This window comes from Giraffa tippelskirchi, chromosome 6 (assembly GCF_054371585.1).
Source record: "Giraffa tippelskirchi isolate mGirTip1 chromosome 6, T2T-mGirTip1v1.2.pri, whole genome shotgun sequence".
NCBI classification, from domain to species: Eukaryota; Metazoa; Chordata; class Mammalia; order Artiodactyla; family Giraffidae; genus Giraffa; species Giraffa tippelskirchi.
The window spans coordinates 107,050,860-107,069,107 of NC_137280.1; the positions used below are offsets into that span (position 1 = coordinate 107,050,860).

The 18,248-nt window shown below is 40.6% G+C and overlaps 1 protein-coding gene across 15 annotated transcripts in view; it reads right to left on the bottom strand.

Annotated features, from left to right (window-relative positions):
* Positions 1-9,767: 9,767 nt before the first annotated feature.
* SNCAIP (synuclein alpha interacting protein) overlaps positions 9,768-18,248 on the bottom strand; it is a 162,011-nt gene continuing 153,530 nt past the window's right edge. For all 15 annotated transcript variants that reach the window (XM_081499049.1, XM_081499040.1, XM_081499047.1 and 12 more), the window contains one exon: positions 9,768-10,322. In XM_081499049.1, the coding sequence (XP_081355175.1) occupies positions 10,317-10,322 (6 nt within the window). In that variant the 3' untranslated portion in view covers positions 9,768-10,316. The remainder of the gene's footprint in view (positions 10,323-18,248) is intronic.

The following is an 18,248-nucleotide window of genomic DNA, read 5'->3' on the forward strand; positions in this document are numbered from 1 at the left end:
AGCAGGGTAATCCTTCAGGAACTAAAGTCAGCCAAACCTGCAACATTTAGGAGACTGTGGGGTCTGAACTCATGTTTAGGAAAATGTTAATACGTTATTGAAACTCCATCTGACAGCCATCCTGCAATACTCATTGCACAACAGAGGAAATTTTCAGCCTTGTTTTATATTTTCTTCTCTCTTGTGGGCTTAGGGATGGACCTCAATGTTATTTTAACTTAGTTTCCTCCAGGCAAGGAGCTTTACTTAATTAGGTAGCCAATCAAGAAACCCTGTGACTGAGCACCGGGTGGACTGCAGTCCATGTGCTCCTTAAGGTTTGTGGTGTGTCTGGAAAACAAAAGGGGCGCATGGGAGGATGCCCAGCCATTTAAAATGCCTAGGAGGAGGCTGAAGGAGATGCAAATAAAGTAAGAATTTTAAGTGTCCACCATGCCAAGATAAATTCTGGTAAAATGGTTCTAAAATCAGAGGTGTGATTTCGCTGTGTTGTCAGAGTTTATGTCCAAGAAGAAACAACGGCCAAGAATTCACGTGGAATGCTGCTCTTGTACATACAGGAAGAAAGAAGCACTTTCCATTCCCTTCTGATCACTCTCAAGCTTAAGGATGAATTGCTTCCTCCTGGAGACATCATTACAACCCAGCAATTGCTCAGAATGTGAAATCATGGGATTTGTCTTGCAGATGTGTCTGCAGATCCAGATAAGCAGGGAGGGTTTGCAGCCATGACGTCAGGAATCCATTTAGACAGGCTACAATAGAATGATTCCTTTCTGCTTGAAGTCTTCACAGGTTTTAGAGATTGGCTATGATAATAAATCCTGCATGAAAAGGTGCCCCCCCTCCCCAGCAAGAGGCAACCATCAATAACATAATGATGAGTAACTTTCAATCTAACTTATTATTCATTCCCTGTACCTGCTACACACTGCCTGTAACAAACTTAAGAAAATTTAAAATAGCTTTATAAGTACATCTCTCTCAACAGAGATGAATTTAAGGGAAATCAATGCTACAAATAACAAGAGATAAGTTGAGTAATTCGTTGACATGTTCTTTGTGTTAAATTAACTCAAATATGGAAACTGTGAAGGCGAAAATGGGTGAGAGAAGGGAAGTGTGAATTATTCACCTGTGAGCAGCAAAATTTTTGCATAGAAAATAAGAGATGCAAAAAAAGAGGATGGAGCTTAACGTAGGATGAAGGCTCTTTTCCACCTCTTTTTGATCATTTTTTCCTTTGAACTCAGGTGACATGTTTTACCTGTGTTATAGGGTGAATTGTACTCAGTCACATATTGCCTCTCCCTGCCCCACCAGCTTAAGGGAACAGAACATGGCTTTTTGAGGCAGAGAAGGAAATAGACTCTTTCAGGACAAGTTACAGGAGACGTATTGATATATACCAGCACCAAGTTCATCTTTGCCAAGGGAAGACCCATACCCCTCCCCACTTCCACCCACAGGATTCTAGGCACCATCCTGCCCCCACTGTCCCACCCTCCCTAGGAAGGGGGAGTAAAGAAAGTTAGAAAGGAAAGAAAACCCAAGCTGAATGCTTACCCCAAGAGGAGGCTGAACCTTGAAGAGGGTGAAAGAGTAAAAAGAGGCAGCTCTAGGGATGAAGGTCAAGGAGTATGCCAGTTAAGGTCATCTGACAGGCAGCCATCAAAATGGGATTAGATGGGCAAGGAGTCATAGAGGGGCAGGCCTGGGAAGGTTGAAGGGGTGAGGAGCAGGAGCAGGCAGGGAGAGCCTTCAGACTGGCACACAGGGCTGACAACTATGCAGGGAGAGAGGCGAGGAGAGCCTCAGACTGCAGAACATTCTGGAGAAAGATCTAGCCAGGTGAGGGGAGTCCTGGGCCACAGCCTGCCCTGAGAGGAGCTCCCTGGCAGAAACAGATGCTCTGACTCTGATGCCTCTGCTGTGCTCAGTCTCCAGCTAAGAAAGCACAGGGAAGTGGGGCCACAGCCGAGCTGAAGGAGCTCTGCACAGCAGGGCACCTGAATGGAGCCCGGCTAACCAGGGGGCGTCCATGGTGTTGACCCAGGAGTGCCTGCAATGAAGGCTCTGAGCAGCTAGGACTCAGGTCTCAAGCAGGTGAAGAAAATAGAGCTCCATTTCTGAATCTCTGCCTACCTGTCTCTGTGTTAGAAAATATGCATTGCTTGACCAAGTTAAGGGCTGACTGAACGTTTGCCAAGATTCTGAGTCGGATAAACTACCAGTAAGGCCATTTGGCTGTGGACATGCACTGCTGTGTTCAAATATGTGATTCACATTTTGACACTTGATACACAGCACGGGGACCGGGTAGCCTCAATCACTGTACCTGAGGATATCCGTCTGCTTCTACTGAATGGGAACTCACAGGGCGCAAGCCTGGCCTCAGCCAAACCAAGAGTGAGCTCTCCCTGTTCTCAACGACAGTGGTCGTGGAGCACCACCTCCCCCCCACCCCCAACACACACACGTTGTTTCGTCTTGCACTTTACATACGTGTGTGTGTGTGTGTGTGTGGTCTCTCTAGTCCCAGATCAACAATGAGCAACTCGAGGTGACAGTCTCTCTTCTTCTTTCAATCAGCATTGCCTTGCACACAGTTGATGTAAGTTTCAACCTCAGTTAGAGAAAATGAATGGACAGGATTGTGAGATCGGGGGTAGGTAAGTTGTGGAAAAACTAATAGGAACATTTATATTTATTTCAGCCTACTTATTTCCAGAAGGTCTAAGGTGGCTTATAGTAGTGATATGGCACAACTATTAAAAAGGGATAAAGATATAAGAACAAAGAATGTAGGCAGAGGTGAGAAAAACTATATACAGCCGGCCCTCCATGTTCACGGGTTTCACCAACTGCAGATTGTGTGTGTTACCAGCCACAGTCAAATGAATCCGAAAATGCAGAACCCAAGAACATAGAGAGTCAACTATAGGAATTTAGCATCTGTGGGCTTTGCTGTCTGTGGCAGGTCCAGTAACCAATCCTAAATGGACATCTAGGTAAGAATCTACTAGAAAAAACTAAGCTAAGGACTGCTACTGAGATGGAATGCAAACTTTACTTTTGACCTTTTCCTGGCAGGCAAGACAAAAGGGAAAACACAAGTTATATAAGGTTCTTATTAGCTAATAAAAAGAAGCATGCCAGTTTTTCTATAGAAGCAGATTTTTTCCTAACACTAACTCTAAGAAGAATTTATTTTATGGCCCCTAACAAAGCCATTGGCTTTTTAAACATATGATAGTTTCAATAAGAATTTTATAAAAAAAATACATAGAAACTTTTTTCTTCAATGGCTATTTCTTATATTGGTTTTTGAGAAATGCCATAGTTCAGAGATGACATTTCTTTGGGGACTTAAGATGTAGTTCAGCCATCAGCAGTGAAATAAGGTTGATGGATTACATCTGGGGCCATAGCCTATATAAGGGCCCTAAAATAGGTACTTTACATAATAATGAGCACAGGCTACTACATTAAGTGTCAACTTGATATGATTGGTAAACAAAGTTGTATTCAACTAGAATATAACTTCGGTTGCACTTCTTTGAAATTTGGCTGAACAGTTCTACCATGGCACAAGCATTTTGATTTGACACTTGGCCATAATATGGGCTTCCCTGGTGGCTCAGTGGTAAAGAATCCACATGCCAATGCAGGAGGTGCTGGTTCAATCCTCGGTCTGGGAAGACACCCTGGAGAAGGAAATGGCAACCCACTCCAGTATTCTTGCCTAGGAAATCACGTGGACAGAGGGGCCTGGCAGGCTACAGTCCATGGGGTTGCAAAAGAGTCGGACACGACTTAGTGACCAAACAACTTTGTCGTAATGGTCTAAATTCTATGTACACACAATGATTTAGAATTGATTCCAGTAACTCCCAAACTCATATTAAGAGAAATTGCTCCGGAGGATGTGAAAAGTGTTCTAAAAGTCCTCTGGTTTACAAATCAATTTAAGCACTTAACATATTTAAACAAGTTTCCTTTGTATTCTGAGATTCTTCAAAGTTTGAGCAGGCTAATATCTGTCATACTCTGGGTTCCCTGGTTAGTGGGCTCTGACCTGGAGATTAGTGGGCAGGAAGTCTATTATAAATGGTCCTTGGGATTAACAGCGGAGGGGAGTTGGGGGTACAGAATAAGGCAGGGGAAGAAGCTGGGCCAAGCCCATGGGGAGCTCTGGAGCTAGAATGGCTTTTGGGAGTTGTTTCAAGTTGGGTGAGGGGTTGAGCTTTTCTACCCCAACACTGAACGGTCCTTAGATACAGGTGCCCTGGAAAGGGGTGTGCCCTTGGGCAACGTGCCTCTCTTCAGCCGAGGGCAATCTCCAGAGAAGGCTCACACCTGAGGTCTCTGGCCCAGGAGCACTGCCAGCAGCTGGGAGAATAAATCCCCCGTTTCCAAAGGTGGTGCATTACAACGTGTTATGAGATTTTGTATGCACAGTTTACCAAACTAGCAAAACCTACTTTAATCCTGAAACACAGCCAAACATCTAGACCTAGTGGTGGAGAGAATACAATTTGTGAAATGTTCCTTTATCCCAGTGAACTGGACATATACTACTTATTTCGCACGATGAGTACATCAATTAGGTTTTCTTTTTGGCTAGTCCTACCAGAAGCCAGGTATCAGTGAATTAGTCAACGAAAAGAACTTATTTTGCTTACCTAGGTAATATGCAGGACAGTCCAGGGCTTACGTGGTGGCTGCATCTCCTTCTCTTTCATCCTTGGCACGTGATTTTGTTCTCAGGGCTGTGAGGCACTGCTCTACCACAGAGGGAAAAGTGCTGGGGGAAGACAAGTGCCAGACAAATGTCTTCCTCTGCAAAATTCTCTAAAGCTCCACTTCACCACTTCGAAACTTCTCAGGAGGTGCCAATCCATATGCCAATGCAGCAGACACAAGAGATGCGGTTTCCATTGGGTGGGGAAGGTCCCCTGGAGGAGAAAATGGCAACCCACTCCAGTATTCCTGTCTGGGAAACCCCATGGAGAGAGGAGCCTGGCGGGCTACAGGCCACTGGGTAGCAAAGAGTGGGATACGACTATGCACCCACGCATGCACGCTTGATTTCTGCTGACATTTCATTGGCTAGAACAGAGTCACATGGTCATTCCTAATTTCACAGGCATCAGGAAAACTCATTTCACCAGAGAACATTTGACTTCTCTTAATTAGGAAACAGGGAGAAAGGATATTGAGATGGGAATAGCCCTGCCACAAAAAAATAAGAGTTTAACTTCATTCCTCGCTCCTGACTGGCCGAACAACTCCAGGAACTCATTCCACAGAAAGAACAAATAAAATATACTTATAAAATACAAGTAAGATGACAACATCACAACAGATTTCTATATTTTTCAAATTTAAGTTTAACTCACATTTTTCACATTACATCAAAAGCACTATGCATTTATTACCATAGATTTACAGTTGTAGTTCCACTGTTAGGGACAGAGTTGTACATGTGGTAGGTGTTCAGTGTGTGTTGTGTAAACAAAGGAACATATCTGGCACACAATATAGCACTGTACTGTGCAGTGAGGTCATAAAACACATGCATCTTGCTGGCATGTTATGGGGAGGCCCTGCAGCGGTGGTTGGGGACTGGGTTTTAGTCTTTGCTTCAGTGTGTTTTATCTTAGTGATTGCCACTGCCAGAAGGGTAGCTTTCTGAAGATTTGATTTCTATAAACAAGGATTTTAGGAAATTAGGGGAAATAACAATTGAAAAGCTAGCCACATTATGATTAAGCATAAAAGGGCAATGACCCTGTCCTTTGTGGAAAAGTTATTGTTCTGTCTTCTATCTAAATCAGAAAAGAAGCCTTGCTTTCTATAATTATATGATTTATAAATTTCCTACATAGGCATCTATAGTATTGAATATGATTCAGTCTATAGGCATATTAAACCTAAGAGTGCAATGACCCCAGTGATACTTCCCTAGACCTAATAATCTTTTCTCCATACCTATCCCAGGTGTAGGGGTATGTCATTCTTTTCCTCTCCTTGAGGAAGGGTCTTTTTCTGTCAACCTATCTTCTCAAATATTGTCTCAATAGACAGTACAGAGCATCCATAACAAGATTAAAAATAGAGGCCATGGTAAATGCCAGAAGGAAGATTTTGCATTTCTAGTATGCTCCGAGTTGAGGCCAATACTGAGAGTGCCCAACGACACTTTGGTAGTAACACACTGGTTTAAAAACTTGACTGCACTTTTGGAGTCCAGGGGGAGAGTTTATAAATGCTGATGCTTGGTTCTATCCAAAAAGTTGGATTTATTTGTTACAAGGTTCAGTTTGGGCATCGGATTTTGACAAGGTTCCCCAGGTGATTCTAAAGTGCAGCAAAGTTTGAGAACTACTACGATAAATGAATGAGAAGACTTTTTTCTGTAGGTCCCTCTAAATACACAGTTTTGTAGACTTCTGTCTCCTTGTATGGCCCTCTACAGTTGATACTGACTTCTGGGTCTCTTTTAATTCAAGGAGAGTATCTAGCACAGGGCTTGATTCTTGGCATGGATCAATCATAGGTTGTTGACTACTCAGCATATAGAAGGATGAGTGTTCAACTGATATGCCTTGGTGAAGAGAGAGGTGATTTACTTTTCATCAAAAACATGGGTCCAACACATTTCTACTTACCGCAGTTTCTTTGCCAGGTTTCTTCCAAGGAAGTTCATATATAAAGGGCTTAGAGATCTTGAGAATTGAGGGTAGAGAAGAGGGAAGAGAGAAGAAAAGGGTGAGAAGATGACAGTAAAGAGGAGGGAGAGACAGCAAGGGAGGAACTGGAGAGAAAAAGAGGATGAGAAATGGGTAGAATATGATGAATGCAAGAGAAGTGAGAAGAAAAGAACAGTATTGAAAAATTGCTAGTAGATATTCACTAACCACCATCTATGAGAGGTGGTTCTATTGAGATCAACAACAAAGACTATTGAAATCAACAAATTTATGGCCTCATTAGGAGACACAAATCAAAGCTTGAAAAGTTATATAAAGCTATGCAATTGTTAAAGAATAATGTGTGACCAGAAGATAACACATAGATAGACAACAAATGAGAGTTATGGGCAACGGATAGCACAAACTCCATTTTTATGTGGGGAAATTGTATCAACCCTATTGTAATAAATTCCTTATTCTTACTTTCCTTTATCAAGTTAACATTAAGCTTACAGGAGGCTACTAAAGAAATAACATTTAACCCATCTTTTGTCAGCGAGTCTTTCAGGGAAATTATTTAAATATCTACTTTATATTCATTTCCTCCAGCGTGTACCAACCAGGATGTGGTTTATGAATATTCACTTTGAGAAAACAAACTTCTAAGAATACACTTCTTTAAGATACCCTTTTCAGAGTCTCACACCATACTCCCAACCCCATGATGTACATTTAGAACTTTCTTATTAGGGTTGAGGTCTTGACACAGATTTTTGTGTGAATAAATAATAGGAATTAAATCCATTCATAGTGGTGAAGGTTTGGTATCTTGTTATCTTTTCTAAGAAACATTCTTAATTTGATGTGTTGAACTTTGGCAATACAAGCCCCTTTACTGACATAAAAGCAGCCAGACTTTAAAAGATGCTGACAGATGTTGTGATAGTTTTTTTTATAGCGGAGCTGAGTTCCCTGTTCTGCTGCATGTAATTAGGCATGCAGATAGAGCTTCACTCGTTTTACTAGTCCGATGGGAGGGAGTGGGGGCTAGGGCCCCAAAGCTGTGCTTACTAAAAGGAAACACTCTTTCTTCAGCATGTAAGTGTGTCTGGATTTCTATAAGGATATAAAGAGTTTGTGTCTTCAGTTTTAAAATTCTGCACAAAACTAAGTTTGTGGTAAGGAAAACATCATGTCTACTAATTTCAAGCACAAATTATTCACTCGTGTCATAAGGAACTTGGGACAGTAAAGATGTTGTACATGTGTGCTTTAAGACCAGCATTTTTAGTGTCCTAGAAACATCGTTAAACATAGCATGCACTGTCTCATGGTCTGGCTCATCTGAATCCGTTCGACTTGCCTATTTAACCTTTTTAAAAAAATTCTTTGTTCTTCTGTGGTTAGTACTGTGGTATCTAAAATGATAGTTTCAACTATCAGATTGCCAGGATGTTCTAGGTCAAGGTAGCATCTCTTTCTTTCAAACTCCTCACATTTCCTTTGCTGTGTTTAATTGGGAACTCTGTGTCTGGCTCATAAAATCTCTGCAGAATGTCCAGCTCCCTTCAACTTTTGAGTTTAAAAACACAGTCTAAGAACAAAATGGGGGCCTCTGCAAGTGTGGGGGTGGGCAGGCAGAGAAAGCACTCTCTGGATCTCCTTCCTTTGTAGACCCCTTTCGAGGATCAGTCCCAAAGGTTGGCTCACATATGACTCCAGGATCACCTCCTCTGCACTGAACAGAAAGCACAGGAATCTACTTCTCACATATGCCTGCCATATATTCTCGGTTAGAATCTCACACACTAGGACAGAGCAGTGAAATGTGAGGAAGCAACCAAACAGGGAACATGTAGTCAAGGGCCATAATCAGAATACGGCATCTCATTGGAGGAGAAGACAGACTGGGAAACGCAGAATCACACGCAGCACCAGGATCTCACAGGAGCTCATAGGACCCGAATGAGGACAGTGCAGACCGGCTGACGTTCACAGACATGCTGTTCTGTAAGTTGGAAGGAACCTCCCTCCTAGACGGGTATGCCAGTCTCTTCCTTTCCCCAGATTTATTAAGGAGGCAGTGTCCCTCGCCCAAGACTAGAGCCAACACCACACCACCAGAGGCTTCCTGTGTGCTAGTCCAGTGGTCCATGCACTAAGGAGATAGTGCTGTGCACGACAGATGGAGAGTGCAGTGAGGACAATGAACAAACTTGTACCAAAGCCAAGTCTGCTGTTGTCGGTGGTGGTGTCTTGGACATGGAATTTATACTTTCTGAAGCTTAATTTTCTAATCTATAAAATGAAAGTCATAATACCTTCACATAAGCATGGCTGGTACATAAAAGGGACCTCCTTCTCCTAAACTTCATTGCATGTCATCAAGCCCAAGTTTGTTGAATGACCCACCTTTCCAAAATTGCCTGTTAATTCAGCACCTTGACCTATTTTGCCCACCAGGACACAGAATGGTCCACAGTTGATGGCAGAAACATTGCTAGTAATTGCTAATAGCATACACTGCTCCCTCCTACTGGTAAGAATACGTACTACTTTCAAACTAAAACCTGACAGGCCTCTTACAGTCCATGCCAATGCTTTGAAAATAAAACTCTTGAAGTTGCAACAGAAATACATTTTCACACGATAGGACAAAACCATCTGGAACCTACTCTTACATGGATTCAAAGAGCTGCATCAACAAAAGGGCTGTTATGAACTCAGGCTCCACACTGTCTCCTAAAGGGATTAGACAGGCCTCATCATGTGTTAGAGGCAGGAAAAAAGAGACCCAAGAAGGGGCTAAATCCTTAGCTGTCATTAGTATTTTCTCTTGTCAACACTGAGATTTGAAAAGACAGAAGGAATTGACTTACTTTATATACTCGTTTGATCCTTTAGTACTTTAGTGAAAAGTAGAATGTTTTATTTTACCCCTATGGGAAAGCAGCTCAACTGGGCAGTTTGTTTCTGAAATAAAATACCAGCAGTCAAAATATGCTTAAAGCCCCTTAGAAATCAGAACATCACAGACTTATTAGAAAGTAAATGCCCCAAGCTTACAGGTGGTTGTTAACATTGTTTTATTTCCTTTATACAAAAAGTAGAAACGACAGAAAAAAACACATGACAGAAAACAACAGCACTGACCTGGTCTTCCGGAGAAGCTGAGCCCCAATTGCCCATATGATGGGAAAAGGGAGGTTCAACCAGCGTCAGCAAACACCCATGCAGCTGATGAGACAAAATGGTGTCAGTGGCTGGTGGATGTCCTGTGGGGAGGTTGAATCAATCTTAAAAAACATACATTTGCCCAATCATGCTTTCAAACTGCATCTCTTTAAAAACAAGTTATATATACAAATATCACCCCAAAATGTGTCTTATATACGCTAGTGCTATAAATTTAAGGCATCCTAATCATCTGGTCTTCTGCTGGTGAGGCATTGTTCTCATGATTATATTTCCACAGAGGACAGTCCAGAAATTTCCAATGGTGTCCAAAGGGCAGCAATGAGAGATAATAAAAAAGTGATTTATAAGAAGAGTTCTTTTGATTCTGGCTCAGCAACATGCTTTATACTGTAGGATTTCTTCATTTTTCTACTGATGTCATCATGCCTAAGTGGAAGACAAACCACAAGGCCAAAATTAGATAAAACTATGGTCAAGTTACAATACAATGCTACTAAACAGCTCACCCAAAATGGAAATTATCCTCACACAAACCACACTGAAGAACACTTCATTCCAGAATGCAAATTATTCTTTTTTTTCACATAAGCCACTCTTTAAACAATAAAAGGGATAGTCACGTAATAACATACTATGTGGATACTTTAAAATTTGGCCCCGGAAGTAATGACTCAATCATGCCGATTGGAATCCAAGTAAAATTCTACAGTCAAATGAATTTTATCAGTCAAACAAAATAGGAAGAGTAGTACTGCTTGTTAAATTGAAACAAGAGATATTTATATTTTATTCATGGGGTTCACTGGTGACACTTTTTATTCTCCACTAAGCTTGAGTGTTAATAGGAAATGCTTTTGCTTTGGGTGTGTGATTACTGAGTAGTAGCATGCTGGGAAAGCACAAGTAGGTATATCTATAGGAAAAAGAAGAGCCTAGGAACAATAGTGCTATTTTCCCTTCAATACTTGATACCTCGTAAACCTACGGAAAGAAGTACCAGCTCAAGTCTGGGAACAGTTTTGCTTTTTACAGGAATTTCCCCTGGGAAGAAACATTCATTTTCATTGAGATATTAGTCCCATTCTGGGTGTAAAATCTCCCAGACAGGAGTTATCTTCTGAGTGTGAGCAAGTGTGCATACTACTAAATTCCTCCTTGTTGCCAGGCCAGACAAAAACAAACTGTTTCTGGGAATGGTACTTGCTCACATGAGGCCACATTTGAATGGAGAACTCCAAGCGTGGCTTTATGGCCCTCAAAATCATGCTGGTTTACAAAGATCATGCAGTTTATTCTTAGACTAATTAATAACAATCATCATCACTGTCTGAAAGTTGTAATTCTTATTTTTATTTAAAGTTCATATGAACAGAACTTTAGAGAGATGTTCATGGGGAAGAAAGGGAAGAGTGCAAAAGAAAACCTTGGTTGGTTAAAAGATGTTCTAGGAACTTCCAAATAAGCATGATAGATTGGATACATAGTATTGACCATCCCTTTCTTACAAAAGAACACGCAAATGAATAAAAAAGGCACCAATCTAAATGAATAAGGGAAATGGAAGAGGAGATGATAACACACACAAAACGCCAATAACATTTCAGAAACAGGAAGATGGATAAACATGTGGAATTGATTTAGCAGAGCCGGCAGGAAAAGCAGAAATCTAAGCCTACAGTCAGGGAACCCAACAAACTGATGTTCACGATGCAGGAACGAGAAACACGACGTACTTCTGAAAGTTGCAGTGGGTGCTGTGTGAGTGCTGAAAACAGGAAGACTATTTTAAAACTTTTTGAAGTACCACTTCATACCCCAGATTACCTTCCTGACCTAATGCAGCCAGGTGACTGCCCCTTTCCCAATGTGAAGAGAGACCGGAGGTTACAATTTTCAAGGCATGGACCAGAGAGACTCTAAATTCAGCTGAAGAGGATGAAAACCATGGGATTAAGTGAAAGGTATAAAACACAATTGTCAACCCATCCCCTGTTACTTTAACCCAAAGATTCCTGGAAAGTAGGTTAAGAGATCCTAGGAGGAGACTGGAGTTTCCTTATCTTGAGAAATCAACTGCCAAAAGAAAAGTCCTACAAATACTGACAGTGAGTTTCCCAGCCAAAGAGCCTAGTACTTAACCAGTCTGTGTGATGCAATATCTACCAGTCAACAAGCCAGAGCTGTTATTCAGCTTTACTGTCTTATTCTTGAATATGAATGAGTTAGGGATCAGAAAAGTGCTACTATGACAGACAGAGACCAAGATAAATAGAGAAACAGCAGTCAAAGTGAATAGAGATAATATAAGGGGTGATAAGAACTTCAAAAAATTGTAACAAGAAGAAAAGAAAAACTGGGGAAAACGTTTGCTATTTGTATCACAAAGGGTTAATTTTTATAATGTATAATATATAAAGAGCTGTTACAAACCAACAAGAAAGACCAGACTTTCAACAAAAATGTAGAAAGAATTAAAAATAATACATTCATACAAATACAGAATACATATCTATGTAAAAGAATGAAGAAGCTCTCTTTAACGAATATATAAAGACCTCTAAAATGATACGTGAAAAAAAGCAAGAAGCAAGACTATGTGTAAAGCATGCCATCTTTATTGTAAAAAGGAAGGAAAGATAAAAATAGACATTTGTAGTTGTATTTGAGTGTAAAATTTAAATAAGTCTTGCATATTTAATGCTATAAAAAAAACAAAGAGAAAAGCAATAAAATGCTACTGAATATTAACACAATAATCAAAGAAATAAAAAGTTAGAAAGATTAGAAAATAAAGTTGAGTAAATATCCTAGAAAGAATTTTTAGAAAAAGCAAAAGTATGGATAAAAATAGGAGAAATATAGTTAGACAATACTTAGAAAAATAGAAAAAATAGTTACAAAAGGATCAGTTCAGTGTGTTGAACATCAGATTAACAGTATTTTCAGAAAAATGAACAGAAAAGCAGTAGGGGATAAAATTTCCAAAGAAATTGTACAAAAACATTTCCCAGAACTGAAGCACATAGATTTCCAGATTGAAAAAGCCTGCTGAATGCTCACACCCCAAAAACGAGAATAGAATTATGGCAAAGTATCATGAAATCAAAATACTGGAGATAAAGAGAAAAATCGTAAAAGCTTCCAATGGATTAGAAATTAGGGAGAAACTGAGCTTCTTGACAGACACATTAGAAACAAGAGGAAAACGAAATAATCTGTTCAAGATTCTAAGGGAAAATAGCTTCCTATCTAGAATTCTATACCCAGCCAAATAGTTCTAATCCATATGAGGGCAAAATGAAGCTATTTTCAGACAGGCAAGGCCTCAAAACCTTTAGCATCCCTTCACCTCCACAGGATGGAAGTTGTCTTTACCAAAGAAAGAATATAGACTGACAAAAAGGGAAAAGACAGATTCAGGAAATCACAGGGTAAAAGCCAAAGGCAATTCCCAGGATAATGTATATAAGAAACTGCAGGGTTACAGCTGTGCAGCACTGCCAGGTAGCAGCAATCTAGACTGGGGCAAAAGGAAAGATGGTGTCTCCATGAATAGACTGAAACAGAGAGGTACCTGATTTGTCTGAAATGCACTGAAAGAAGGGTTTTTGTCTCTAGCAGAGTGTTCAGAAATTATAAACTTAAAAAGCAAAATTATTATCTTCAAGGAAAACAAAGTTACATAAATAGAGAAATGTAACAATAGTACACTGCATGTATCCACTGTGATAACTATTTAGATAGTCATAATAATAATAAACACCAAATACTGATTTAACTCCCAAGAGTGATACAACTATATCGACGGTGGGAAGAGGAAGCAGGTGTGTATATGTGTGTGTGTTGGAATGGGGGGCAGTGCTGGTTGCCAAAATAGAGCTGGACAAAATTGGTTCATTGTTGAGAACATGGATTTTGGAATCTTGCCCAAGATTACACAGTACCAGTGGTAATAAATTATGTATCCAGGGTTTCAGCTCAATTTAGCTGCAAAATCTCTGTGTCTTGGTTTCCAATCTGGAAAATTTGGATAAATAATAACATATACCATATTGTGTCATTCATTGTGAAGATTAAAACAGTCAGTATGCATGAAGTACCTGGAATATTCTTTGGTACACTGTGCTTTATAAGCGGCAGCTATCATTTTTGTCTTCTATAGTAAGATGCCAATAGACAACAGAGAATATTGAAAATTGAAAGTCCGTATGAGCATGTTATTGAGAAATACAGAGTACTAGAGAAAATACCTAAAAACAAAGCAAATGTCTGATTCAGGGGAGTAGGAATGAGAACAGGGGAGGCTGGACACATGGACAGCCAGTTTTTGTTATAAGGCGTTACTATCATATGTACCTATAGCACTTGGACAAAAAAATATAAAAATCAATAAAACTTTTAAAAAAAGTCTAAGGTATCATCATAATTTAGACATTGAGGGAGTATTTTTACTTTAATAGAAGGGGTGTTGTGTTTAAAAACACTAAAAGCACTTTGTGTAGAACAAAACCCAGCATGATTAGGGTTGAGTCAATACCAAGTAAAATGTTAATTTGAGGCTTTTATCTGAATAATATCAGGATGATTCAAGACTCCCTGAACCCTTCAATTACTTAGTCCTGAATAACCAGTATTCAAATTTTTTAAAAGAAGCAAAAGTGTTTGGGTAATTCTGGCATGAATTATTCAGATAATTTACTGCTCCTGATTTCATTTTTGGTTATAAAATCACATTCTCTGTGACCAAAATTGTAAAGAAGGCTTAAATTTAAGTAACAGTTTTTCAAGTAATCTAACTTGCTGACTCATCGGTGCCTGGATTCCATATTTCTACAGCCCAGGGTGACTAGATGGCAAGTTATTTTAGAGAATCTGCCTAATATGGCCCATGAGTATGCAGTACATATTCCTATTGATGGCCAAAACAGGTAGACTTATTTAGCTATTTTTGTGATCTCCTTCAGACCTTCACTGAGAGCATATCTATAAATGCCCATCTTCTAAAAAATGAGATTCTGGCTCAAATAATAAAAAAAAATATACTTGAAATACTCAATATTAAACTCACTGTAGGGGAGTAGCCTTGTAATCAAAAGGCCTAGACTTCTACAGAGCATACCATTCTTTCTTCAGGATGACAGGCTTGCTTGGTCTCTTCTTTTCCCTCTCCTTCCTCTCCTTCATATATTCTAAAGTCCCTACCCTGTGCCAGGCACCAAACTAGACACTGGGGTACAGACTGGGGTATGATGTTGCTACTGAGGGTCACCACTCCCAGGAAGTTCTTACACCTTTCATGGAGGTGACCATGTTTTAACTACATCCTCTCAATTTTCTCCTGATTATTCTCTTGCTCAATGAAGGAACATGCCTCATTCTGGCATGGCAAAATTGCTAGCGACAGTATTGAAACAAAGGACACTGGCAATCCAGGGATCTGACATCCAGGAGAGTCGTACAGCTGCACTGTCCTCCGCGTGGGAAGGGATAGCTCAGATGGCTGTGGGTGGAGCAGGGATTCTCAGTGAAGATACTAGAAGATGTTTGGGTAAAGTCTCTACCTGATACTTTAAAACTCCAGGCCTTATTAAGAGAGTTTATAGATTAATGTGCAAAGACACTGTAGTGGCAGACGTGTGGTACAAATATGACACTGGTTCTACATTCATCCCCTTTGGAGGTTACACAATTCAAAACTGGACTGTTGGGGGGGGGGTGGTGGGAGGGAGAGGAAAGGAAGGTGGAGGTGGGAGAAGGGAACTGTTTGTTCATAACTGTTAGGAGTACACTTAACCAGATGAGTATGCTGAAAGAGTGTATTTCTAATGGGAGGATTTTGGTTTCCAAGGTAGATCTCCCCTCTGTCCTCTCCTACCTGCAGCTCATAGGTGTTCCACACGTTCATTTCTTGTCTTCCAAGTGCAGTGCTTTGAGATAGAACATGGGTTCTTATTTGCAGTAGCTTCTTCTATGTCTCAACTCATAACATTTTCATACTAAATCTTGTCTACTGTCCTCCTATGATAGAATATGCTTTCTCCTTTTCCCAGAGGGTATAAGGAACTTATGAATAAAAACTCCATGTGTGACTCACGCTCTCATGAATCTTGCAAACTCTGGCAGATTTTATAAAGGGTTTGCTAAGTTGTGCCCAGACACTGGAAAGAGCTGATCATGTGAACAATTCCCCATCACATGGGCATTTTTCTCCACACACAAGCTTCTACTAGGCAACAGCCAAGAACAATGCAAAACTGTGACCCATTTCAAAGGAGAGGCTGTCACTTAATGGATGTAATCTGGAGAAATGGTTCCAGATTGGGACACATCACAGGGACCTGTATGAAATACAGGCTTTCTCTCTGAAATGAATGTGAATCCTAGGGAGGCAGAGGTGGGGGTGGGCAGGACAAGAGCTGACCAGGAGTAAACTGGGCAAATGTGGGGAGGGCTATAGGGAAAGGAGACAGGTAAGTTCTAGGGCTTTCTGAGGCAGAGACGGTCACCCAGGTACACCAACTTCTCCTGGCTCTGGACCCCAGAACTAGTATATTAGATGCAAAAACACAGAAAAATATACTTCACATCAGAGATTAGAACATAAAACTGTAGTGTGGGGGCAGAAACTCTGTATACAGGTTTACCAAACCCCCTTTTAGTACTAGCACTCTAACAAGCTTTTCTGAACCGTTAAATTGGTAAGATTCAGTCTGCTCTCAGGGATTCAGTCTAGAGCTATGCAATCAACATAATCTCAGCTAGTTTGGTCACACTTCTATGAGTAGGTGGGTGATGATATAATGATCCCTTCAAGAATCTCTAAAAAGCCTATGAGTTGAAAATACTTTCAGGTCAGAAATTTAAGATTAAAGTATGGTTATTTGATTTACACCCAGAAAAATGATGGCAAAAAATGCTTTAGTTACCAGGATCAGGGATTCCTTTTTGTTCTCCCTGCATCTTCGATCATGATTCTGGAATGCTGTTCAGTGGGGCCGAGGGTATACACTGCTTGGAACAGGTTTCAGCCAGGGCCTCACCTCTACCTTCCCAATGTCTTCCCTGTCTTTGGCTCACTTTTCTGTTTAGTGATATGTCCTCACAGTAAGGACAGATATGTGTGTGTGTGTGTGTGTGTGTGTGTGTGTGTGTGTGTGTGTGTGTGTGTGTGTGTGTGTGTGTGTGTGTGTGTGTGTGTGTGTGTGTGTGTGTGTGTGTGTGTGTGTGTGCGCGCGCGCGCACGTGCGCACAGGCATAGTAGGGGTACCCTGAACTCCAGCCTCCAACTGGGCACAGCAGATGACCACTGCCACTGCCATATCTTTATATCATTTCACATCATTTCAGGCCAAATTTACCACTCTTTCTGAAGTGGCTGTTGAACAATCTTGACACCTATATGAAATATGTGCTACTAGCTCTTGGCTCCGGATGTATAAGTCCCAACGTGGCTAATTCCTTGGCAGTAAAACCCACAGCCAAATCTCATGATGACAGCAACATTGTTTTGTCTTCATTCCCATCTTCAGCACCTGGCTCAGGTAGAAAGTGAAAGTGAAGTTGCTCAGCCGTGTCTGACTCTTTGTGACCCCATGGACTGTAGCCTACCAGGCTCCTCCATCCATGGGATTTTCCAGGCAAGAATACTGGAGTGGGTTGCCATTTCCTTCTCCAAGAAATCTTCCCAACCCAGGGATTGAACCCGAGTCTCCCGCATTGTAGGCAGACGCTTTACCGTCTGAGCCACACTAATGGTGTTTATTGCTTAATAAACAATAAATTGTTTAGTATCTTACTCCTCTTTTTAAGGAGTCTGCTCTCATGTTGGTGATAGGATTAGGGGCTTCCTGATGCTAACCCCTCAGGCCATGGTGCCACTGTGGTCAGAGAGGATATGACCACTGGTTGCCAGGGGTTAATGCTGTCTGCCTATCAGGGACTGGAATCAATGTTCACTTTATGTGTTACAGATCTCTCATAGGCTTAAACTCTGGAAAATGAATGTCTTATTGGCATTTTAAGATAAGTTAACTGCCAACATTCCCTTGGAGTTGTAATAATTCAAAGCCAACTTGTCCTTTATAAGAAAAAGTAAAGATAAATCTGCTTGTTATAAACAAAGCCATCCTCTGCAGTTGAAACACACTGAGAAATCTATTCCAAGTAACAGAGTTGAATCTAATTTTAAAGGGCACTGAAAAGACATTTAGATTCTTTGCTATCAAACTGTGACCAATTTGGAAAAATAAATAGCAAACAGAACCCCCTTCACAGAGCTGACATCAGAATGTTGTATTCATTCTCTATTTTTCCTTTACTAAGAAAAAAAATCTTAGGAACTAAAACATGATT